Source organism: Psittacula echo (genome assembly GCF_963264785.1).
Source record: "Psittacula echo genome assembly, chromosome: 1".
In the NCBI taxonomy this organism is placed as follows: domain Eukaryota; kingdom Metazoa; phylum Chordata; class Aves; order Psittaciformes; family Psittacidae; genus Psittacula; species Psittacula echo.
The window spans coordinates 14227132-14254735 of NC_137735.1; the positions used below are offsets into that span (position 1 = coordinate 14227132).

General features: G+C 38.3%; 1 protein-coding gene across 2 annotated transcripts in view; it reads right to left on the minus strand.

Moving 5' to 3' along the window:
- SLC2A9 (solute carrier family 2 member 9) overlaps positions 1 to 27604 on the minus strand; it is a gene marked incomplete at both ends in the record, with an annotated part of 99492 nt that overhangs the window by 46289 nt on the left and 25599 nt on the right. For both annotated transcript variants that reach the window (XM_080639298.1, XM_080639297.1), the window contains 3 exons: positions 3242 to 3352; positions 7693 to 7880; positions 17477 to 17609. In XM_080639298.1, coding sequence (XP_080495424.1) covers positions 3242 to 3352; positions 7693 to 7880; positions 17477 to 17609 — 432 coding nt within the window. The remainder of the gene's footprint in view (positions 1 to 3241; positions 3353 to 7692; positions 7881 to 17476; positions 17610 to 27604) is intronic.

Consider the following 27604-nt stretch of genomic DNA (forward strand, 5'->3'; position numbering starts at 1 on the left):
GGTTTTATGGCAGGGGGGAACCTTTCTCATGTTTGCTCCTGTCTGCCTTTCCATTCAGCCTGTTGTCTTGTCAAAGAAAGGCACTGGCGATTTGTTCTTTCTGTCCCCTAAGACAACAACTACGTTAAATGAACCTCAGTTACTAAATATTACAAAAAAGCCACAGTAAGTAACCTTACTAAAGAATAACTAAGTTTGTGGACTCTTACTGTAGAATTTATAGAACAGTCTTCTAATAAACACAGATTTGCCAGGGAATTATTCAGGTTTACTCCATCCTGCTTCAAGGCACGGCATCAGGTTAGTTAACTTACTGCTGTGACACATCTATGAGTAGGAAACCTAATCAGTATTTCATTTCAGAGGATACCAAACTTTCAGAAGCAAACTGAAATTAATGATCTCTCTCATTAAAAAGTAGCTTGTCTAGCTATTCCTCTAAACTGAATCTGTCTTCAGTGCCGTGAGTGGACAAGTCTACAACTGACTAAAATCATATAGAAAGTTTAAATTGACTACCCAGAGAGAAGCCAGGGCACCAAGTATGCAATGCTACAACACAGGTACCTCTTGAAGTAAACTAGGAAGTAATGGTGGAAGCAGAAGTTGCAGCCAAATTATATGAATGAAAAGAAAATGATGATGCATGTGTCTAATTTTTTAATGTCTTGTTTATGTGGCTTTTGCTCAAGAGAAAGAGGGATGGAGCTGTAGACAAAGCATGATACTAGTAGGCATATCAAATGATCTGAAGCAATATGGAGCTATAAAAAGAGGATGGGATGTTATCTGCCTTTCAAGGACCACACCAACACTATTACTATTATGCTGCTGCTCCCAGGAGACACATTAAAGGGAGACTTTAAAATGTTTCCAGAGTTTGAATGATATTCTATCTGCTAATTATGTTACAGTTTTATGGACTATATCTACTTTGATCTTTTCCTTAAGAACTCATAAGGCTTATTAATGGAGCTCATCAATACCTGAGCATTCTTACTGAGTTTCAGTCTCATGAGCACCTAACATATGCATAATGATTAGAGATAATACATTGTTTCATTGTGGACCTCTCCAATAGTCATTTCATTTACAAGACCAAAACTTCGCCCCATTACTGATAGGAGGATCTACTGAAATCCTGGAATCATTGTTAGTAAATTCTGGTTTCTGCTAGCAAGCATAATATGTTAAAAAATGCCAGGAAAATTACATTGTCCCCTTGCTTTCTCTTGCTTCTTCCCTGTTTCCCTCTGAGTAATACATAAGACATGCAACTGACTGAATATCGAATGCTGTCAAATAGATCAAAACAAAACAACAGCAAAAAGAGCAGCTGAGAGGTTGGAAGTGGATGGAAATCCACATCCTTATTTTTAGGCATGAAAAGAATTTTTAGAAAGTTACTTGTAGAAATCAGAAGCTGAAAACCTTCAATAGAAAAAAACCCCACCCCAAATTCATGTTGTTATTCCTTTGAATAGCAGCAGTGAAACATTTATAAAGATCACTGAAATAAAATTAAGGCTACAGAGCAGCATTTCTCTTGAACTGAAAGAGCAAATTTGAAGGGAGCAGAGATATTGGTACATGAACATTTCCAGAGGCACAGGAAGTAGCTTGAACAGAAAAAGTATTAAAAACACTCCTCTTGGGCATAGGATAAGTTAAAATGCATACCAGGAACCAAAGCAGACACATCCACCTCATTATGTATGAACAGTATGCTCTGAATAAACCTCACAAACTGATAGCAAAGAAGAAACTGAAAAGATGACAGACCCTATTTATAGAATGGCTTTAATATTATGGAGTCATCTCCATGTAATTTTTATCTGACGCCACAAAAAGAGAGGTGTACTCTTCACTCAAATCACTGACAGGATTATCAATTTTATTTTTGCATGTATCTTAAACAAAGAAACCTTTCTGCAGTATCAGAAAGAAGAAACAGCAGGAGGTAAGGATTTCCATACTTCATTCTTTCCATCTATTAAAAAGGTTGTCCTTGTAATTAAAAACTAGAAATAGACTTGTAGAAATTCAGAAAGACCAGCAGAAGATCTTTGTGACCTTTGAGAGTTCTTATGTCCTAGACTATAAGAAAATACATTTGATAGCTGGATTTAGTTTAACATTTTGCAGGTCATAAGCAGTTGCTCTGCCACTGGAAAGGATTTTTTTGCCAAAACCATTATTCTGACATTTAAGAATGCTTGTCCTGTGTGTCCAGTGTTGTGAGAATACATTTGGTATAGAATATATGAGGATAAGGAAAAATTCTAACAAAGAAAGGATTATTTGCTTGTTTGCAACTTTTCATTCCAAAGGCTTCTTCCATTGTTTCTTATTTATTACGGTGCAAACAAAAATGTATTTCCTTTAACAATTAATTGTTTATTCACCTATTAAAACTTTCAGGTTTAGTTTGCCCATTTACTGTATTTCTTTTTTATATAGTCATATTGAAATAGGAAAGAAAAAAAAAAGATGTGCATGGATAATTTTTTCTACTAATATCTGCTATGCTCATAGCAAACGTGTGACCTACTCAGGAGCTCACATGTTATGAAAGGATTCCTGCTTGACCTCAGTGAATAAGATGACAGAATTTAACACAGCATGGAACAGACTTGTGTAATGGTGCTGGCTTACTTTTGCACCAAGCACAGTTACAAACTTTTACTTCCGTATTTTTAAATGGTTGAAGAGTTTCATCACTGTTCATAAGCTGCTATAGAAAACGTGTCATTAAAACATGCCCAGAAATACATATGGCTGTTTCTGCAATCCACGTTGAACACGCCTAGCTGTACTATGTATGTCTCAGCCTTCTCCAGCAACACTGCCCTCTTCCCAGCAGGCACACGAGAAGACTGAGATGTGAATAAACTGCAACCAGGCAAAGTCATTCTACTGGGTGAAATAATTTATGAGTTCTCACTTTATATATTTGCCATTCCTGCCTTCTTCCTCTTCACTCATTTAAAGCTTCTCAAGATACATAGACTTTTTATGCTCCTTTTAGACACCTAGAGAGCATGCAAACCTATGTAGTTTCATACAAACTAGACAACTGGTCTCTTAGGATTAAATCTAGAAATAACATTTTCAATTGCTTTATGAAACATTACACTTAATCCTCAAGATACTATTCTATTTATATTTTAACCAATATAAGGAAATAAAATCAGTAATTTAAATATCAAACATGTAAATAGCTTTTTATAACCGTACTTACAGAAAAAACAGCAGCCACAGTTTCAACAGCACCAGTACTTAGGGTAACATAGGGGATTGTCTTGTGATTGATCCCAGCTTCACTAAAGATGCTGTTTGTGTAGTACCAGATCTGTACCAGAGAGAAGAAAATAAGTTGTTAATCATTGTGGCTTGAACTACAATATATTGGTATTCAGTTCAAGCATTTGATCTGCCAGATACCACACTTGTTAAAACAGTGAGCGACTGAGGGCAGAAGAACAAATGAAGGGAAGGTGCAAATTTCAGATGAATTAGTCACAACACCGCTGTACTTCTGCTTGCAGACCCAGGCAGAATTATAAGCAGCTTCAACTCGATTTAGCTTGATTCACTTTAGGAGTAAATCAAAGAAATTCACTTTAAGCTTGAACCAGCAGATACAAATAGGTTTCAGGTAGCTGAGTCACACCACTTAAAAAGCTGGTTTGGGTGGCTTTATGGCTTTATGGAATACTTCAATGGAATGTAACAACGGGAGAAAACAGGAAAGAGATGCTGAAAGGCATTGCAGAAACCGCTTCTTTTCTCACAGGAGGTGTGAGCTTTATCTCTCACTGCAGCGTGGACATCTGCAGTCAAGTCACCACCCTAATACATCTTTATTATCAACAGAAAGAAAAGATACCTCTAGAGTGAGAATTGCTTGATGAAAAGTAAAAAGCTGCTTTTAGGATGAAATGAAACGTAGGCTAGAAGGAGCTGTCACTAATGGACAGAAACACAGGGAGCATAGGGTTACTAGCTTAGAGGAAGTCGTTCCCGTTTGGTCAGTAAAAAACCACATCCAGTTGTGACAATATCCAGACAGAGAATATATGGTGGTAATACTCTAAAATAACAAGTCTGGTAATTATCAGTGTCCCATTCACATTACAAATATAGTATAAAAACCACATAATATTTATGTTGGACCCCAGGTGACAGCAAAGAACTAGCCAAAGATTTTGTTTGCCAAAAGCATGCAACTAGGAGAGACTGCCTTGGAGAGAGAAAAAATAACTGATTTACTAAAGAAGATGAAAACCAACAGAAACAACTGATTATCAGAGAAACTAAAGTTCTAAACCACAGCTGATTACCTGTGGCAACAAAACTGAAAGCCTGAGACAACGATGGCACTAAAAATAAAAGTAGCAGTGATATTTTTTCCCATGTGTTGTCCACGTGACAAGCCTTATGAGGGCAAGCACTGCTAGACAAAAGGGTAGTCTGACGAACGGAAGTGTATTGATTGCATGAGGAAACCCCTGCTGCCTACCAGCATATTAGGTACATGCTACATCTATTCATCAAGCTACTGACTCAGGATCTTTGTAAAACCAAAAGTAATTCTAAATTCCCAACTAGCTCTTCAGCAAAGGTGCCTGTCCCAGTTCAAAGAAGAAAATCCACTCATCTAACATAAAGCAAAAGAAAACAAAATACCAAGGAATAAAGGGTCAACTGTATCACCTTACAGATAAAAAGAAGCTGACTGAAGACTTTTATGCCTACTGTTGGCACATCAGCTCTCACCAGAATAGATGCAGGGACAGTAAGTGATGGCAGCAAACTTCTCCATATGAAGTAATCTGCTTTCATGTAGCATGTACTGGTGTTAACTGTGCATTTCATTGGCTTGCCGATACAAAGCTGACTGAAGCAAAAACGAGATCAGCTCCAAAGTCCCTCTGAAATGTTTATGCCCACTGATAAATTTTTTGGGACCCAGTACAACCTATTCACCTTCCATACACCTACACAGCATATAAGGAAAAAAGCACAATAAAAGCAAAACCAACATTAAAGTTATTTTTATTTCTCCATACTGTAAAATTGAATAATTTATGCAATCAAAGTTAGAAACTGTGTAATTTAGGCATTTCATTCTTGATACCGGTTTTGCATAGAAGATAGAGCTTCTAAAAATGATGTCGATATTGCAGGTCTGAAGACCTTGAAAGAAAAAAAAGAGGCCAAAGAGCCACTTAATCAGACAACTCCTGAATGCAATTTACCAAAATGCAACAACTAGAGCATAAGATGTTTCACAAGTGGTTTTACAGAAGAGCATGACTGACCACTGATGATGTGATGATAACACAGCTAGATTAAAAAACTAGCAGAGCAAAGACAGGATGAGGTTCACTCACAGGTACTAGCTTCTGTAGCAGCATAAAAATAAATTAAGGTAAAAATTAATATGATGTACACGTTTTGAAACAGTAAAAGTGAATATTCTTCAGCCTGTGTATCATTAAACAGGGAAATACATTGCTCTAAGATATTAGTGAGGAAAACTTACTGAGGCTAATGATGACTATTCTACTTTCACTTATGTTAATTTTCTAACATGTTTTTTGAGGTGGAAGATGAATAAATTTTTTATGGATGATATGTGTCATGAATAAATTTCATCAGATTAAAAGAGACTAAATTAGATTCATTTATGTCAATTTAGGTCACACTGTCTGGTACATCATTATAACTGAATGTCTTACAATGATCAGGGCTTCACCAGGATTTCTGTGGAAATCAATGTACCATTTTTAAGCAAAACAAATTTTTATTGTGAAGTCAAAGTTTAGTGACATTGCACAGGAGTGGAATCAAAGTAATAACAAAAAAACGTTAAGGCTTGAAAAAGCCAACTTAACATACAGGTTTCCTGACAAAGACATCTCTTCTGAGGCAGATGTTCAGAAAGTGGCCACACAATGGCACTTTAAAATAACTCTGGCATCTGTTTTGGACTGGACACATCTCACTATCTCCCCACATCCTCACTCTAGCAACGAGAGTGTGGCCTTGGTCTGCCATGGGATAATGGACAATTTCTGTCATCTATCAAATATCTTCAAAGCCATAAAACTCTTATTTTCCCTGAAAAAATTAGCTGTGGCCTTCTTTTTTTCTTTCTTTTTTTTGAGCAATGTGCTTTATTATGTGAACAATCTGTTTCTTACAGTAAGTGTCCTTTTAGTTCACCTATGTGTTGATAAATCTTAGAAAGACTGGATGACAAGATAATTCTATTTCTTTTCTGAAAAAACTATCCATAGTGAGGACAAAATAGCCTGTCATTAGCACTGAAATCCTACAATTACAAGAAAACACCACCTATACGAATGTTTTTATAGTCCAGCCCACAGTATGAAAAACTCTTCTAGTTCCCTCCTAGTATTTTGTTAAAAACTTTTAGATACCAGAGTTCTAATTGCATTTATCTTTTAAATGGTCTTGGACAAATTACTCTATAACTTTGTATTAGAAGTTTTAAGGTTATAGAGATAAGTTTGAACTAGTTGTCTTATATATCAGAAGCATTTACACTTATTATCACTGATTAGCTGGAGGGGAAAAGGAGGGGGGAAAACAAGCTGAAGTATGCTGTAATGCATAAAGCCACAGAGAGCTCTTTCTAGCAGCAACAGTATTTCCTTTCATATATGTAAGCAATTAACACCTTTGAACTGTGATAAAACCCTGTTTTGCTTTGTGGTGCTTCATGAGGGCATTTGTGTTGTGCAATGTAAAGCATTTAAGCCTGATGTCACAGGCTGCAGGAAAGAATGTTCTGGCTGGATGTAAAGAGAACTTCTTTTACAGTGTAAGGTATGAAAAAACATAGCACAGATTGCCCAAGGAGATTGTGGACTCTTCACCCATGGACTTATTGAACTCAACTGTAGAATGCTCTCAGTAGCTGGAACCAGCCCCACAGTCAGTCCTGCTCTGGGCCAGGACTTGGACCAGATGACCTCCGAGGAGCCCTTCTAATCTAAATTGTCCTGTGGCCCTCTCCTAGCTGATGCAACAGGCTCAGACAGAAGAAGAAGGAGACTTTGATGTCATCAGATACATTAATGGTCAACAGGACTTTTTGCTATTGACTGTTCTGTGTCGTCTTTCCTCTTTTGCTCCACTTTCTGGCATATTAAAGCACAGTTTATTATTCCAATGTAAGAAACAACAACAAAAATCAAGCACCCTGTGAAACATCTTAAAATCACTTACAGGAACTTCTGCTCACTTCTTTAAGTATAGAACTGAGTTAATCTAAGCAGAAATGTCCACTGAAAAGACCAAGTTTACCTAACATGAACAAACATGGGGGATATCAGACCAGATTTTAACTGACCAGAAACAAAGAATCTGGGTATCAGAAGCAGAAGCCACACACTCATTACTTATCTGTTGCTACCTTTTCATGTGTCCTTCAAAGTTAACACAGCATGGTTTCTCTCCCTTTTATTTGTTTAAAAAACCCCAACAATCAATACAGAACTCTGTGGACCTTCCCACAACTGGGTAACAAAATCACTACTAACAAGAAACAGCCAAAAATGAAAGTCATAGAGACTGCTGAATGGTACAGCATGAACCTTGTATTAACAAGAAAGAAAGAAGCACCCTGGGAGATGCCATGGCCTGAAGAAGGACACTTACAGCATTTAGCCCACAGAGCTGGTAGCAGGCCATGGTGATGACCACGGTAATGACCTGCCATCGCACTGCACGGGTTCTCAGGAGCTGAAGAACTGACACTAATTTGGTGTTTCTTTGGACTCGAGACTCTGCCAAAACTTCCTCTACTTCATAAGACACATCTTCTTTCCCAAGGAAGGTCTGAAACGCTATAAAGAGAGGACATGTACTTTAGGTCAGACGTTTAGCACTATGTGCATTTATAGCAAGCTTGTTTCATAGGAATGGAAATTAGTGACAAAAATAGGAGACATGCACGGGCTACAACCTATTTGCAACCTAAATATTCTGTCAACAGTATCATTGTGCTCTGGGTATGATCTGACTCATCTGTACAATTGGTCTCCGAAACTGCAACAAGAATATAAATTATTTGTCATCCTATCAGACTCCCTTACATTATTTCATATACAATATAGTTGAAGGTCCAGTGCAGAGTCAAAACCATGTGCAATTTGAAAAAAGAGTTTAATAGCAAAGCAGTTCTGAACATTATTTGGCTTGGCTACTTCTGCAGCCTAATAATATAGCAGACCCTGTTGCTGGAGATAGATAGCATAGAGAAGTAATAAGATGTAAAACCATATGTAAGTCTGGTAAATCAAGGAAGACATTTGGAAGGAATAGCTGTTACTCTTCATACTACCTCTTGTTTTTACTAGCATATAGACAAGAATTCAATTTGTCGAGATTATTAATATTAAGACGAATTACCCAGAGCAGTTCAAGGCTTTCTATTTATCAATGCTGGAGACACAGAAGTGAATGTAGCTGGCAAATGTAAGCAAATAAACCTTGTCTCCTCAGAAAAGCAAAACATTTAATGTTATAGTATTGTACATTGACAAATTCCTGTGATATCCTACCCCTGGGAATAATAAAAGCTTTCCATCTCACACCTCGTCTAAGAGGTACTACAAACAGATATCTCCTAATGGAGGTGATGTATCTTCACCAACCTTGTTTTACAGATACTGTATATGCTGATGATACCTTCATCACAATCTTATGAACATGCCCCCAGGGGCTGGCTTTTTAAGAGGTGTTGAAAATGCTCATCATTTTGGAATGACTGCAGAGAAACAATTGCATTACACATATCCCTGCAACAAGGTTTTGCGACCCAGTAGGATGCTAAGTCTAAAAATAATCCTTTACACAGCAGGTCACTTAAAATTGTTATTTTTATTAATAAATAAGTTGATTTAGCTCTCCTTAGAGCCAATTTTTTTTTTCTCTTATACATAGCTTTGCCTATAAATAAATGACCTTCTAATTTTTCAGTATGCATATTTTACAGTATACATTCTTCTGGATCCCAGAAAAGGATTTGGGTGGTCAAGAAAGCCAGCAACACTGATTAGCCATGGATAAAATGACTGGACACCATTAGGTTTCAGAGACACAAAATTTTGACTTTATCCAGTAGGTAAAAAGACCAAGTAGAGGCATTTGAATGCTGTGAGGGATAGGACACACAAATTAACCTGCTGTGCCCTCAGAGCATTACTCTCCATCCCTTTGGTGAATGCTCAATGCTGCACACTCTGCCTGGCTCCCAGTCCAGCAGCACATGGAATAAACTCAAGCTGTGACCCAAGATTTTCAGAGGCAGTTAGCACTTCTACTGCATTTTAATGGGCCCAACATGACTCTGCTTAACAAGAAGGATGATTTTCTTGAGGAATGAACACTGACCACCTCTGGGTGTTGAGTCAATTCATAACATTAATTTATTCTGATACCCAGTTTCTCTCTTGGGAGAGGAGAGGTCAGAATTTTTAAATCTCTCAGAAACAGCATGAGATTTATCTTTTCATGCAGGCCTTACAGTCAGAAATGAGTTAACTAATTCAGACCTCAGAACCGAGAATTTAAGTTGCTGAGTTTCACCCCTGGGCCGCTGCTCATTTATTATTAAATGACATACGAAACACTCATTAAAATGAGTATGATGTGTTTAAAGAAACTGATGAGAAATGTAAAATTTGAATAATGTGTGCCTACAGTATTTTAAAGTCAATGTCTCTTACTTAAGTTCATATTAGTACATATTATTATATCACCGATAAAGAGAAGTTCAGATAAAGATGATGTACTTCTATCACCATAGTCATCCTAGGAAAGATTCTCTCACATTTTTAAGCATCTGGTTTATCAGCGTAAATTAGGTCAGTGCACAGTTTTCTCTATTTTGCCTGTCCTTAGAATCCTCAGCATTACTTTAGGCACACAAGTAAAAAATATAGGTGCAGTCAAGTAAAAAGAAAGCAATCTATGTTCATTGCACAAAGGAACTTGCTGTATTTTTGGAGGGAGCAGGAAGTAAAAAACTGCAATTACCAAAATTACCAAGTACAAGGCAAAAGAAAAAAACCAGTAGACACCTGCTTTATTTTTCTCCCCTCCCTTGTATTAGGACCAGAGATGTAAATGCCACTAGAAAACTTTGATGAATACTTAAAATTACCAACAAGTCAAGAAATGCTAAGAAAATGCTACGTTATGCGTGCATAGTTTGAGTAGACAACACTCAGTCTTCTTGGAAAAATACATTTCCCTGCTACTCAACACATCTTCAATTTTCTTCCATTAACAGTTTTTCCATACAGTAAGAGACACAATTTATGCATAATTAATGTTGAAATAAATTCTGCATTAGTAGGGAGATGGAAAAATTCAAAGGTCTTTCAATATGTGATGTTCCATTCTATTCATTTTACATTTTAAACCCCTGCATTACTGGCATTGAGAAGCACAGCAGTTGTTCCTCTCCCCGCTGCAACGACTCAGTTCCTTCCATGACTGGCTGCGTCTTTCTATAGGGGAGTCTTATTTTCATGTCATGCTTAAAACCTTCTAAACAGTTCTAGCAATTTTTAGACCTTTCCCAGATTTCTTTTTAATTCTCTTGGATCAGAGGTCCTAGATGCTCAGCTTTCAAATGTCAGGATACTGTCTTTATAAATAGCAGAAGAAGTCAATGGTCCCAGTCAAGGGGAAAGGAGCTACAAACCCCTTAAATTTACACCACCAGTTTTTATTCATCTCAGCTAAGTGAAGGTGAAAAGTCTGCAACTGGTTCAAAGGTCTGGACAAAATCAGTTGTTATTGTCTTTAAAACCAAACAGGCCTTTAAATTAACAAAGATGGATATCCAAGAACTCAGCTCCATAGGGAATTGCTTATTCTTTTTCCACTGTAGTACTTTCAGGACTGTGCAAAGAATTCAGTTGTTATTGCAAAGACTGAATTAATTGTAAACTTGAGAAGACATTTTAAAGGATCAAAATGTTATTGTGTGGCTTACAAAATAGAGCTAGCCCAAGGCAAGAGGAGGAAGAAAAAGAGAGAAGTTGCCACAGGTAGCAGCTTGGGTTTATGCCTTTAAAAACAAAATTAAATGAAAAACCTTGTGATTTCACTTTACTGATGATTAAGTATATTAAACCCAGGGTCTTTAACACAAAGCTTTGCCTAAGCTCTGCTTAAAGAGCATCTTCTTTGGCCACAGTTATTCTGGCCAGTATTCTGGAGGCAGAATACAAAGGTGGAATGGACTCAGTCAGGTATCTCCTATTGATGCTGGCTGCTGTTTCTGAGCAATTGTAGACATGACAGGTGCTCCGCTGTTTGCCTCAGGACTTGCAAAAATTTAACCCAACTTCAATGCTTTTGAATTGAATATGTAGTAATTTTCCTGTAGCAACTTCGTGTCAACACAAAAATATTTGGCAAAATGAAAAAACAGTTATTTTTGTATACCACTAATTTTATTAGAGCACCGAATAGTCAGAAGAATAATTTAGATGTACCTTGCTAGAAGATGTTTGAATAGCTATTGAAATTTATAAAAATATTAACTACTAACATGTAGCATAGCAAAATTTCAGAACACATCTCAAATTTGCTTCCCAATTCAGTAAATATAACTGCAAGCAAAAGGCTTTAGGCTTTTCTCATGTGTCAGCTCCTTCTCTTTCCAAGTAAAGGAACACACAGACCTTTGATGAATTATGATCCAGTTTGGGATTACATCTCTACCTGTTCTCGCGTCTGGTTTCACAGATCATCAATACAAAATAGGCCTGTTCAGGTTCACTTGAAACTAGCCAAGATGTACACTTAAAACAAAATACCCACGTGGCACCCTAAAATAACACAAGAATTGCTAAATCAGATTATGTCAGAGGTCCAGTGAACCCAGTCTCCTTTGTAAAAGACAGGAGGTTTAAGAAAACTTTTAAAAAAAAACCAGACACACCATGATCACTTCAGATTTTGGCAGTCAGCAACCATCTGAGATAGAGCCTCTACCATAAGCCAGCAAGTGTAGTAGTCTTGGCTGTATTCCTTTCCAATTAGCATAGCTTAAAATGCTTAAAGACATACAAAAAACCACACAGATAAGCAAAAAATAAATCATATATGTCGTTGGTGTAATTTAAATAGCTGGATTTACAGCAATTCCTTCCTACTGTAACTTTGGTTTTAACATCTCTCTGGTTTTAACGCGTGAGGCCCATGAAAGGCTTTTGCAAAAGCAGGCAGCTGATTTTTTACAATCAGGAATGACCTCACTTTTTTATCACATGAAAAGGTATAAACTCTAAGCCACCTTTCTAAGAATTCAAATCTACACTTTTCATTATACCTCTTGTAATGCTTCTTTCATCACCATGGGAGTTCTATTGCATGACTGAACACATCTGATGAACAGATACTGTATGTCACCAGCAGATGTTACTGTGACATTTTATCCAAGTTATTTGACCCTTAAGACATCACAATATTCTTGTTCTCTGGCAAGCTGGGGTGCCAGCTGAATTCCATCACTGATTTACATGAACTGCTACTGTAGCTGCATCAAAAATGCAGGTTTCCTCCTTGTAACAGTATTCTTTATGGGACACACCAACACTCCAGCTGAAAGTGTTTATAACCAATGTTGCTAGTCATAAAAGTTTTCTGCCTTATCCGGCTACTGCTACTGTTTTCATTTATACTGCAGCATTGCCCCAGTCACAGATCAGGGGTCCACTTAGGATGCAACTAAGATACCTAATGTCAAATTCCTGCACTGGAGCTTGGATGACAATCTGTCAAATGTAATTACAGCAGCAGGTTTTTGTTTTTCTTCCTGTTTCTATCCCTGTTACTCTTCATTACCACTGCTCTCTAGCAACTGAATAATGATTTCCTTTCAAAGTCCTCCTGAACCATTTAAATACCCATTTCTCCTCTGCTGTCTGGTGAGCATTATGAAGGATCACACCAGTTAAATGCTAGGCATTTTTCTCCCTTCAGTTCTTATCAAGAGAGGAGAATGTTAGTTATTGGACCTTGGAGGCAGCTGGGATGACTCTACCCTCTCTCCGTTACCAGACCTTTAGCTTTTTAAGCAAAGCAGGTTTAGAGATAGTGCTGTTGGTCCACTCAACTATTCTCACCCCACAACACATAAATCAGTTCTCCCACCTTCAGCAGTGAGACGGGAATATGGGACATAGCTCCTGTTGGTGTCAGGCAGGAAGTCAGGGTGGTGACCTCCAGCAAGACAAACAGAACTCAGCTGTGAGCATTCCTTTTGGCAGCCATGGTGTCCATACAGCTGATTAGCCAGACATTGACTCAGCCACCCACAGTGTGCAGTGTTTGCACTGCGAGAAAGGGGAAAGTAGGGAACTGTGTAGATACCCATTAATGGACATCAGGAGACATCAGTCATCTGAGGCTTCACGGAGTAGCTTCTCACTTGGTGGCGTGGCTTACATTCGCACATGCCGCTTGTCTTCTCTAACCTTATCTCTTCTCTTTTTTTTCACCACTTACACAACTCCTTCTTTCAGTCTCTTATTTGCCACTTAAAGACATCTTTCTCTTTTACACCTCTGCCAAAACATCATAGGGTCATTGAATGGTTTGAGTTGGAAAGGACCTCTAAAGATCATTTAGTTCCAACCCCAATGCCATGAGCAGGGACACCTTCCAGTAGAAAATGAGAATGAGGCCACTTGCATTTTGGTAGTTATAGTCTAGTTATCATCTCCTGAGGGCAGAAGAAAGGGAGAGCATAAACGCATGTCCTGGGTTCAGCAGCAGCAGTCATTTTTTCTCCTTCTTAGTAGCTGTTGCAGCGCTGTGTTTTTGACTTTTGGCCTGGGAACGGAGCTGATAACACCGATGTTTAGACTGACCAAGGACTTTGTGAGTCTCATGCTCTGCCAGGGAGGAGGAGAAGTTGGGAGGAAGCAGGGACAGGACACCTGACCCAAACTAGCCAAAGAGGTATTCCATACCACAGCACGTCATGCCCAGGAGGTAGAACGGAGAGTCCCCGGAAGGGCTGGATGACTGCAGGGTGGGGGTGAGGCACCGGTCGGTGAGCGGTTGTATTCTTTTCCTTGTTATTTCCTTTATCATTATTACTATTAGTGGTAGCAGTAGTGATTTGTGTTATACCTTAGTTATTAAACTGTTCTTATCTCAACTCGTGGGAGTTGCATTCTTTTGATTCTCCTCCCCGTCCCTCCAGAAGCGGAGGGAAGAAAGGTGGGGGGGGGAAGTGGACTTCGTGGTTCTGATTTACAGCCTGGGCTTAAACCACGACAACGCATTAGCAGAACTTCATGGAAACTCAATGACCTACATTATCCCACTGGATTTTCATTGCTTTAAAACATTAATTAGGAAGATGAATGTTGTCATCTCAATTTTAGAAGCTTTCACGTACATTTTAGAGTATTTCATAAAGACTGAGGTATCCATCTGCCTTACATACAACAGACTTTTTACAAATAACAGTTTTATGTTTCACCAATAAGATATAATCCACAGTGAAATGTATATTTGCATGAATAGCCTTCATCCATTAGTGGAGAAAAATAGATTTAGCCAGAAGACACACTTGCACGTTTCTGATATTAATATTCAGATTTACTTAAGAGGCAAATAATTCAAAAGCATTACTATAGTCTTCATTAAATTGGAGGATACCACATTATCATTACATGGCTTACAAGCAGTGGGGTTTTTAATAACCTACAAACTCTTCTGCTCTCCCTTATACTAAGGCTTTCTCTCCCCTATTTCTGCTGATAATGTTAATATCCAGATGATTTTTCTTGGTTGTTGATTCACTGATATTTATCCTTCTATTCAGTGAATTTCCCTCCCAATCTGCTTTCATTATTCCACTACATTACTCCAGATACCCGAAATTTGGCTTGTGCCTAATCTGGATTTTAACACGTGCCCTGGGATAGGGAGGAGGGCTCCAAACTCCCCACGCTGGTCTAACATCACTGGTGTACTCTGTCCTGTCATTCCATAAATCAACAAACTCCTTCCCTAGCTATCCACATGCTGAACAAAGATGTAAAGGTGCTCTCACTTGCAAATCTGTATTAGGAGAGGGGTGATTTGAAATGCTGTGCAATGGTAAGGAAATTGTTTGTGTTCCTAACATGCTTCATAAGAAGGCATCTAGATACTTTATGACACAGAAGTATAAGATGATATGATTTATGCTGCCTTACAGGTGGATTTTATGAATTCCAAAGTGATATCTAAGAATCATTCTTACCTATTTGGCAGCTGATATCCTACGGGCTGCCTTGCCTGTGCAACAAGGTGACCAATTCTAGAAGCATGGCAGCCTGATAGGAAAGGCACAAAAATTCAGGGGGATGTATACACTTCACTCTCCTATGGTCCTTTGCAAACCTCTGCCTAGAAACATGGGTCCCTAGCTGTTTTGAAAGCTCTAAAGATGACACTCAAAGTGAGTTTCACTCTGTACTACAACATATCTCAGTATTGATATTTTGGTTTAGAATTAATCAGGTCAAAAAGCTTCTACTGATAAGCAGTTACTTTCTTTATTTTTTCTTATACCAGCCTTTTCTCTTTTAATTAAAGTATCTAAATTTGTAGGACTTAAGGTGCTCCTCATGAAAACCACCTTCTCATAATCAACAAGGGAACTGTGAAAGCTTATTTCCCCTCAACTATTGAATAAGGTGTGGGTAACTTTGCTCTCCTGATGTTTTCTACTCCCAAACCCACCTGCAATGCTTCTAGATTAGATTTCAAATCATTTTCAGACTACTTCCCAGACTGCAGCTGGCCCACTACCAGCAACAGTAAATGCTGAGAATGTCAAGGCAGGTGGTGTTACTTTATTGCCAATTTTTTATAATCTTTAAACTCTATCTATCAGATGTCCAGCTTCACTGTCAGTGATGAGATTTCCAGCTACTATGACAGGATTTCCAATAGATCCCTACCACAAGTGTGACATTACGCAATAGCACTGTAGATGTGGACTCTTTGCCACCCATAGCTCTGGAAATATATCTACAATTTTATCAGGTAGAAATGAGCTAGTTTCAACTTGGCTTCCAAGGCGTGAAGGAATCCCAGCCCAGCTGTGGTGCCACAGAGATTACTACTACTGTTGGGTCATAGTAGAGTCAGCCCCAGGCTGCTCATTGCTGTGTCCCTGCTGGTGCTCTGACCATGGCTGGCAGGCAAACCCTTTCCTTCATGGTCCCTGGAAAAGCTGTTCTCTGCCTCACCAAATCTCTGCTGACTCTGTAAAGCTGAAGAGTTCTCCCCAAAGCTTTTTTGCTTTTGTGTCTTTTTATTAACACTGAACTGTATCTCTAAATGCCCGAGGTGCCAGCATTTACAGGATTATTCATTCAACACCAGACCAGAGTTCCCAAACATGGGAGTCTTTTCATCAATGTGCCATTTCTATTCCAGACTGCTCATCAGATCACAAAAGGCCAGTTTTTCATTTCATAGTAGAAGAGACAGGATAGAGTGATTTGCATTAATTTCATGATAAAAGAGTATTAAATTCAAGTTGCAGGGATTGATTCACACTTTGCAAGTAATTCTGCAATCAGCTAGTTGGTGACTGAAAATGTTACGGGTTATATTTAAATGAAGTTTTTAAGAGCAATTTTTAAAGCACAGTTATGTTCTGCAAACATTTTAGTATTGCACTAAGACTCCTTCCTTCTTTGTACACTCCTATTTTTAATGTGTCCCTATAATAACCAAAACCAAATTTGCAACATTTTCTCAGCCTAACAGGGTGATATATTAGAACTTACAACTGATTGTAGTAATTTTACTGGGGCAGAGCATACAACAGCTGTGCTCACACGAGCAAATTCTTTTATATATACAACTTAAAGTAAGAACAAAATATTCTGGTCTGTTTCTATGAAACTGAAGCAAGCTATATGGAAGCACTTGAAATTTTCAGTTATATAGGTGTATGGGGTTTTTATTAGATCTACAAAAGGTTATAGAGTTACAGAAGAACAGGATCAAGCACAGTGACTACTGAAAAAAACCCAGAAACACAACCGGTACTTTTGCTAGCCAAACTGCAAAGACTGTAGGTAAGGGAGAGTCATGAAGACAGAAACCACTTTTCACTCCCAAATGAACCCTGCATATAGTGGCTGATGCACAACAGCAAGATGATTTGGTTAGGTTTGTATCACCACGCACAGTGCTATATAGGTTAGTTCATTGTGGAATTTGATTTATAAAAAATCCAAAGCAACAATATTTACACATGCAAACAAAAAATGTGAGGGAAAGATAATTGTCAGGAAAATCTCTGTCATTGGAATATTCTGCTTTTACTGTGATATCAGAATTACTTTCCAGCCTGCATCCCTACAATAATCACCTTTGGTTACAAGAAAGTAACACATCATACCTCTTTCTGCCTTGCTCGTGTTATGTTTTTCAAGTAGGAGGTAACGAGGACTTTCAGGAAGAAAAGGCAGAATCACAACTTGTATCAGTGAAGGAACAATAACTGCTCCAAATAAATAAGGCCACCGAGATTCCTGCAAACAGATGCAAACATACATGAGTAATACTGTCCCATAGTGATACTAGGAAGAAAAAGAGCTTTGATGGGAAGCACTGTAACTTTTCAACATTCAACCTATTTTGTCAGTGAGTAGTGTTGTCTTTTGCCTGAGCTAAGTAAGCAGTTTGGACACTTCCCCCTCAGATCACCTTACTCAAAGGCCAAGGAAGACAGAATTCAAGCCATCAACTGACTGAAAATGAAAAGAGAGGCACAGGGAAGCTGGGAAGCAGCAATGTATAGCACATTTTTCCTTTCCTTCACCATCAACAACTAAACATGCAAAAATGTCATATATATTCAAATATATATTCTACAAATCATCTCCACTCACAGAAGCATCATACATTAGCTTTAAAAACCAGTACAACATTGTTTTCATAAAGTTACGTATACCTTATTGGTGTCTCTTAGTCTAATATAATTGATCTAAAATATACACACGCACACTCACACACACACACACACAACGATTGAGCTAACTCTATTATAGTCATAGTATGGGTAAAACCCCACTAACACTTCAGCTAAGCTGCAGCTTAGCATTTTTGTGCTTCTTGGTGTAACGCAGGCAGTGATCGTTCAGCAATTCACAGCTGCCGGGAACGAACAAAGCTGGGCTAAGGCCTCTCTTCTACTTGGCAAAACACATTTGCCTTACAGGTACAACTAACACATAGTTGGGCAGTTTTCACTTCTGTTCAGAAAAGAAGACATAAGAAGACATATACAGTTCAGCACAACCAAAGTGAAAGGCAGCTATATAATTCAACAAGAAAAAAGATATCTGGCTAACTGACACAAGGTTATCTTTACGGATGTTTTCTCTTGCAGTCAATGATTCCACCCCTTAAGATGGTTTCCATGTTAATTTAAGTATATTTAAGTTTCACCCATCTTCCTGTCCAAAATCAGGACAAAAAAAAGGACCTTAAGTCCTTTGGTTTTATGGTAGTGTAACTAAGAATAATGCATTATAGTGTTTCCCATTCTGAATTAGCTAACCTAGCTCAGATGTTCAAATGAAACTCTAACAACCCTTCTCCCAAGTCCATGAAAGAGAAAGTGCTTTTTCTAATTGCTTTGCAAGTAATCTGCTGGAAGTCTCCAGCAAGGACCTGAAACACAAGAGCCATCTGCAGCATCCCAACCAACGCAAAGCCCCAGTGACCCATTTCTGGCAAGTGCTACAGTTGAACCCAAGACACCTCCGTAGAGAAGCCAGGCAGTTTTAGCCTGCCAGAGCCCCACTGCTGTGCAGGTGAAAAGCATGATGCTCTGCACTATCCAGCCCTAGTTATACAAATCTACTCAACTGCTAACAGATTTCAGATACAGCTTGACTTTGTTAATTTTCTTTGAAATCAACAGAAGTTGTTAGCATCCTCAAATGCATTCATTATTTAAAACCAGCTATAGAGAGTGACCTGAGCAAAGCTCTATCAGGGAAAGGCTGGGAAACGTGGTAGAAAATTTATTTAGCTCTGGTCTTACTCTCAAGAAAAGATACTTTCAAGTAGCTGAAGGAGAAAGGTGCCAGCAGTATTATTTTATCCTGCAAAATGGCCCTCAATCTGTCTGTGTTCTTAAGATAGCTTCTGTTCCATTTGAAGCCAAGATGAAATTTTTTTGACGTATTCTCCAAGTTCAGCATTCATCTATTTAATTCAATGCTTTCTAATTTGAGACTTAGTTCTTAATTGAAAAGCCTGCTGAGACTGCAGTAGACCTACTGTTCAGGCATCATGTCTAGCACATTTTCAAAAGCTTAGCTAGATCAAAGGCAGATTGCACTGTATTCTGGCTGATTGAGCTCTAAGAGGCACGGGGGTTTGGATCCCATTCCTCAGTCATTCATCTATCCATTCAAATTCCATATTTCCCTAAACAGAGATATATTTCAATACAACTTTTTACAGTCAAATCAAAGGTCAAAAGCCTCCAAGCAATTTTCTGTTGGTAGTTTTTATTTCACATTCTCCCACTTCAGCAATGTCTAAACCACCATGTACTGCATGGTATGGGATGCAATCCAAGCACCAAAGCTGAAGCAGGGCCTGAGATAACTGAATAACTCCCAGAGAGAATATGAGAGGTATCTCCTAATCAAATTTTTCACTTGCCCTTTAAGTGATAGAGAGGTTTTGCATCAAAATCTCCTGGGATAAGAAAACAACCCGAGAAAGGGATTCTCTCAAACAAATTCAAGATCAAGCTTATCAGCCTTCCTAAGAGCCCCCATTAATTTCAAGATACTATTTCTTCACTCCCTTTTTTTTAATGCAGTTGAGTGGAGAACTTCACCTAATGAAAGAGAATCATGAGTGGTTAACAATCGGTTTATAAACAAATCGGCCTGAATCTTCTTTTGAAAACTAGAAAATTAACTTGAAGTTAAGACTTCAAGAGGAGTTAATAATCACATAAACAAAGTACCTATCTGTAAAGTGTAAGAAAACAGGCAGTATAACTCATGAGTTTCATTCTCTCTCTGTCTGGAATAATTTCATAAATATAAACACTCTTGCTATGTACCATATAAAAAAGCTTATAGGACATTAGAACTTTTTACAATATCTCTAGATAAAAATCTTACACTTGATCAGCACATCATATTTCTGTAGGCTTTTTTCCACGGTGTCAGAGACACTTATTAAAGGAAGGAAAATATTGCTATTATTGATTCTGCTAACGTATGGAGACTTACTTGGAATAAGCTTACACCCCTATTAATGTCTCCCATAGCGTATGGTTTTTTAGGCAGTCACATTTTTCTCAACTCTTCTGAAAGCATCATTTTGAAAGAGCTAGGAATGAGACTGAACTTCTGAACTCACTTTTTGCAATAAAGAACAGCCCCTGACAATATAATAAAAAGCCCTCTATTTTCAGCATGTAAGATACCAAGTTTCCTTTATTTCCTCCATGAAAGATTTCTGGTTTACTTTTTATTGTGCTAACTTTTAAACCTTAAGGCAAATAGTCACAAATATCAGCCTACTTCCTATTGCTGGAATGAGTTGATCAGAAAATCGCTGAATGGAAACTTCTCCATCCATTTCAAAAGTTTTTGGGTGATGTCTATCCAACACTATAGAATATGTGTTCTATTTGCTTTTCTCTTAATTTACATTATCCATGTTCAAATTATTCATTTCACTACAGAAAAGAATTAGGAGATCTAAAATAAATTTAAAATATCTATAAAAAATTATGAAAATCAAGCTGAAATAGACCTTAAAGAGAATTAAAAGAAGCAGGAAAAAGTTTAACCTCTTTAAGAAAGAATAGGACAGGATACAAACTGGCATAATGCTCAGAAGCAATAATAAGGCAAGGGCAAAAGACTGTGTAGGTGTGACTCAAAAGACACATTAAGACTTTGCCTGTTGTCAGCAGTAAGAAGAAGCACACAGGCACTGCTGAGAGAAATGAAAACATCCACATCCCATTTTATTTCAGGAAAAACTTAAAAGAGCATTAAATATTTTAATTACAGGGGACCTGATTCATCCCCTGCTCAGAATTGGTACAAATAGCATGTCAAGATGGTAACATTTTAATTTTAAACTGTCACATTATGGATATTTGCTTAGACTTGAGTATGAAAAACTGGGCTTTGATGTATTTACAACAGACACTTAAATAGTAGAGAGAGTTTGACAACCACAGACTCATTCAAAGGCTGATATAAATAAAGTGCAAAGCTGCAGAAATATAAGGAAGAGGGGGAGGGGAGGAAATGAATAAAAAATGACATGGATTTATCAACTGCAAAAGGGGATTAGGGACTAACCTGTATCAGAATGCAGTAAAGCAAATGTTACCATGTCAGAGAATCATCGGTTAAAATGCAGAAAATGGAACTTTAACAATTAAAAGGTGGAAAAGAAACTGGCATGGGTAAATGTCAACAGGCACCTCAGTCAGCCAAACTATTGGTCCTTATGAAGTTCAATGACCTATTTAAACACCAGTTACATTTAATATTTTCACTAATTTGATGAAATTTGAATACACTTTCAACACAGAAAAGGCTAAGAATATACAGATAGATATAAACTTTTTAAAATAGAGAACTGAATCATTGACAGGGTCACACAACAGAGGTGGGAAGAAGTGCTGCACCGTCCTGTACATAGGCCGTCATTTTTTGAAAGACCTAGTGAGGCCAATGAAGTATTCAAGACATATGACAGGATCAAAAAGACTGAGTAAGGAAACACATGACTGCCACAGGCTCTGCTCACTCTCTCAGTAATTGTACTTATTTAGTAAAAAGCATAACCTGGACACTCCCCACCCCCAAATGAGCATCAGCCACTACAGCACTGTCAGGCTCCTTGTTTGCCCTCTGCCCCAAGTCTGGTTTTCTGTGCTGTGGAGATTCCCACATCCAGCTGAGCATCCCTGACCCCAGCTGCCCCAGAGCACTTGTCCCACTTCCCTGTCTCCCCTTCGTTCTACAGCCAGAGGGAAATTACTTGCACCACAAACACAAGACCCGAACACCTCCTTGTAGGCAGCAGCCTGCACAGGACATAGGTAGCACAGGTCAATGCCCAGAGGGCTCCAGCCTTGCTCTGCATCCCAGTGGAACAGCAAGGCCACCTCACGTAGCTATCGAGGGCTTGCTTAGCTTTACTGCTTGAAATATGCAAGACATCGCAGCAAAATGAATACCCACTCTCCCTTTTTCACATTCATTGCTCAGGGTGAACTGTGACATCTCTCAGTGAGCAGGTCTGTTTATCAGTCACTGTTAAATAGTCACTACTTAAATATTAATTCTGTAATTAATTCCTTGGGATGGAGGTGTATGATGGGTTTATGACAGAGTGGAACACCTTACAAATAGCAATGATTCTTTTGTATAATACCTTTCTCATGTAAAATGGCATGTTTTACCCATTTTATATGTGGGGTGAGCATACAGTACAAGATAATCAAAATGTCCAAGATCTAATGATTTGGCAGTCTCTTCTTTTTCATGTTCCATAAGAAGAAGGGACACATTTAAAACTTTAGTTTGGCAAAATACAATCGCACGCAGACAAAATGAATTACATCTAACATAATTTCCAGATGCTCTGAAGCATCTTGTCTTGCCTACTGCTGCAGCCCCATAAGGATTCAGGTCTTTGGGGTTTTCTGTGTCACATCTGCCAGTTCCACAGGGACATCTAAGGTAGCCTAGGGCATCAAAATGGTACTATATGCTTATGTTCAAGCAACTGAATCTTATTATTTTTAGTGGAGACTTGGCATGAAAATTTCATATCAGAAATACTCAGTTTGCACACAAAAAGATCACATCCCTGCTCAGAACAGACTGAGTAGACATACTTGGGTGTGCAAAGCTGAGAACTCTGTCCAAGTCCAGCATTTTTGTTAATCTGCTACCACACCACATAAAACACTCCTAAATTAAAGGACAACCTCACTGGCCTGGAGCCAAGGACTGAAAAAGCATTGAGATGAAACTAATTTCTTAGCATTAGAACAGTCTTTTCTTCCTAGAGTCAAGGGTATGGCACAGCAGTGAAGATCATATGGCAGCTGAGAAATGAATACTTCTATATCTCAGGCTTCAGACCAGCTACTCACACAAGAGGCAGGACAACTACCTTCCTCTTTACCTTCCTTGTGCCCTTCCAAACACAACTCTACAACCTTCTCTGGCTGCCCTCCCCATCTAACTGTTGCATCCTTGCTGCATAAAATTTTCTCTTTGTATGACCATTCCCGTAACTCACTTATGTCTTTTGATAACAGAATTACAAAGTGCTTACCTTCTTGTTTAAAATAGAGGCAGCCCAGAGGGTATGTGTATTTCACATGTGTTCTGCACCCACATAGATATATTTATATGTCAGTACTACAGACACAGATCTGACAAGAAAATTACCCGAGTCTTAGTGTCTTCCCAGGTATTAAACAGTACAGAAAGTTACCAGACTTAAGGCTGTAATATAAAATTCACAGAAGTCAGCGGGAGGTTTTTGCTACTGAGTAAATGACCTTTGAATCAGGAATTAAAACAGTCTTAAAAGTGGTTGGTGTCCAAATTCTATGACCTTCTATTAACTAAATCACATGTTAAATCATGTACATACTGAGAAAGAGAATTAAAGTGTCTGTTTCAATTTCCCAAGACACTTTTTGGTCCAACTTTTTATTGGATTAACAATTAGCTTTTTACTACACACTCAAATGGTGTCATTTTTTTCATTGCTTATTTATCTCTGAGAACAGTTGATAATTTCTGCAAAAAGCAATGGAAAATGGTGAGCTTTCAAATGGGATTATTATCAGAAATCAGCACGTTAGGGGTGTTGGTCGATGAGAAAATGAACATGAGCCGGCTTCAGTGTGCGCTCGCAGCCCAGAAAGCCAACTGTATCCTGGGCTGCATCAAAAGGAGCGTGACCAGCAGGTCCAAGGAGGTGATCCTGCCCCTCTACTCTGCTCTCGTGAGACCTCACTTGGAGTATTGTGTGCAGTTCTGGTGTCCTCAACATAAAAAGGACATGGAACTGTTGGAACAAGCCCAGAGGAGGGCCACGAGGATGATCAGGGGACTGGAGCACCTCCCGTATGAAGATAGGCTGAGAAAGTTGGAGCTGTTCAGCCTGGAGAAGAGAAGGCTGCGTGGAGACCTCATAGCAGCCTTCCAGTATCTGAAGGGGGCTACAAGGATGCTGGGGAGGGACTATTCATCAGGGACTGTAGTGACAGGACAAGGGGTAACGGGTTCCAACTTAAACAGGGGAAGTTTAGATTGGATCTAAGGAAGAAATTCTTTACTGAGAGGGTGGTGAGGCACTGGAATGGGTTGCTCAGGGAGGTTGTGAATGCTCCATCCCTGGCGGTGTCCAAGGCCAGGTTGGACAGAGCCTTGGGTGGCATGGTTTAGTGTGAGGTGTCCCTGCCCATGGCAGGGGGGTTGGAACTAGATGATCTTAAGGTCCTTTCCAACCTGAACTATTCCATGATTTTATGATTCTATGCATACTAGAGTGTCTTTAGAAAGAACTATTAGTAGTATGTTGTAGTAACACAAAATTTATGAACAAACTTCCTTTTAGCTATGCATGTAGACTCAGGTTAATTTCCATTAATAGTAAAATATAAAATAGTAAATTAAAATAATTGAAGAAGATAAGATTCAGTTCCTCAGACAGGAGCATATAGTATCACTTCGATGCCTTAGGGTACCTCAGTTATCCCTGTGGGCCTCACTGATGTGACACTCACAATTCCAGAGACCTGCATCCTCCTCGAGCTGCAGCAGGAGGTAAAACAAAATGCTTCAGAACATCTAGAAATTACATTAGATGTAATGTGTGATTTTTTTGTGTGTGTGATTGTATTTTGCCAAACTGAAGTTATAAGGGTCAGACAAGATTTAGATTTAAAGATTTAGATTAAAAAAAAAGGAATAAATCTCACTTTCATTTGACATTAAGTTTAAAGAATCCCACAAAATACTAATTGAGAATATAACTCCTGATTTTTCTTTTTGCCAGTGGTTTCAAAAGAAAACTAAGAAACACAAGTTTAGAAAATACACCTTACTATTCAATACAATGACTAAATGCTACCCTGTGATGCTTGACCATTTACCACAGTGTTAATATCCAATTTTTAAAGGACAAATTTACATATTAGGACATGAGTTTGCAATGAGTGACTTTACAAAGGACCATGGAAATTAAAACTGAAATGTTAATCGTCCAGAGCCTTCAAAAGGCTTAGATGGTAGTTATCTCCCCAGAGTGTGAAGCACATTGGGAAGGAAGGCACAAGTCAAATAATTTTAGATTTATTGCTTAAGAACAGATCTCTAAACATTATCAGATAATCACTAAGGAGACAGGCAAATCTGAAACATTCACTTGCTCATAAACTTCTGAAGCAGAGTCCAACTAATACAGGGTAAGATGAGGTTCATGCGAAGATACTGCCTGTTATTAGGTCAACTAAAGTAAGTGAAAAAGTCTACATTTTCTAGTCTGACAGAGAAACAAAATGTCAAGCCTTAAATATATAGACAATATAAACAAATTCTTTAAGTTCAATTCCATGTTAACTATGCTTCAGTGGATCAGGAGAAAGCAGTCTAACATATTATAAGCCACCACTCTCATCTTCCATTGTCTTTACTTCGGACCTGTTGAAGGACATCTTTCTATGAAAGCTTGTCTACTGCTTTTCCAACTGACCTAATTAAACAAAATATTACTACACAGAAATCATATCTTTTCAGAAGTTAGGTGGGCACTGTTTTGAGTGTCTATGAGAAAGTAGTCTTCATTGATGATAAACTTTCATCCTAACATTAGATGCTTTGTCACTAAGTCTGTTGGTTAGCAATAAGTCTAAAAATAAATATATACATATATCTTCATAGTGCTCTTTTTTCTATAATCACACTTCCACTTCCACATTCAGCCAAATCCATTCCTGCAGGATGTTTTCCTTCCCAATGCAAAACTGCAACATTTGAATATCACATATGGCAAACCAGTCATATGTTGTTCCTGAAACTTCAGGAACTGAAGTCTCACAGCACAGATTTAATGAACTGAAACCCATTTGCAAATACAAAGGCTCACAGCTGTTTTCCTATGCATTACTTAATGAGTTCTGTACAAAAAAAGGATGAATAAGTAGCTTTGTGTCTGTCTGCAGGAACCAATAAAAAGTTGATTTATAATTATAATATGTAAATACATAATTTTAGCTGGTCCACAATAGATATAAACAATATAACTCATTTAATACCCCCATTACAAATATATCAACACCCACTGCACCCACTAACAGGCCTGGTGTAACAGAATAGAACTTCTCTTCCCATGGGTACTTTTGAACTGTGAATATGTGTTCTGGGTTCAGCAACACAGGGGGTCCTGGCAGGGTTTCTGTACCCCTGTCAGCAACAGCAAGGCCATGTATCTCTGGCCATGTGGCTGCACAGAACTTGGCTACATGAACTATTGGTGAGCTGAGCTCCAAGCCTCTAATCAGCAACTCATAGCTTGTAATTAAGTGCAAGTGACTCGATAAATGACACAGAAATTGCTTCAGCAATAAGGAACTCTATGCCTTATGTGCTATTGTGAAAAGATGAAGGCAATTTCCCATCATTAGATAAGAGAGGAGTCCAGAGAATATTTTAAAAAGGACTGCTATTTACAAAATCACTACCTCAAGTAATTCTTAACTGCCATCTCTGGTACCAGTTTGCAGGAAGTGCAGGCAGATTTCCACCCAGATACACATAGTCAATCCAAGCTCAGAAAGGCATACAAACTCTTGGTATTGGTGATTACCTGAATAAGTGCTCAAACATAGGACTTTGGGGATTCGAGTGATTCTGGAAACTGCTAAAATAGTGGTTGCTTCTGTCCTGCTCTAATGGAAGCTACACACACCTTTTTATGTTTGATAAACAGCATGCGTCCATGAGGCATAAACTGCTTTCATTTCCAAGATACTTCACGCAGTTCACCTGCCTAATGTCATGAAAACTCTCAGTTCTATATTCTGAAATAAGTTCTCACCCCATGTCTTGAAAGATAAATATCACTATCACAGCTCAAGGGGAAGATAAATGTATAGAACAGAAGACCTCACAGAAAAATATGAGGAAACCAGCTGATTCATACTTTGTTATCATGCTAATGTGCAAGATGCATTTCAAGAGCATCTCCAAAAGGCCATTTTGCCATTGAAGTCCAGCTGCAGGTTGCAGGTCCCCAGAGCAGTTCTGAATTGCTTTCTTTTCTCATCTATAATTTACTGACAGCTTTTAAGGAATCCTTAAATCTGAGTCAAGAGTCTCAGGAAGAAGGTTCAGTTAAAAAAAGAAAGAAAAACAAGGGGAAAAAAACACACTGAAAATGAAGCTTTGACAAGTAAAATCAAAGCTTAGTTTTCAGAAGAGCCTTCAACTGCACAGGC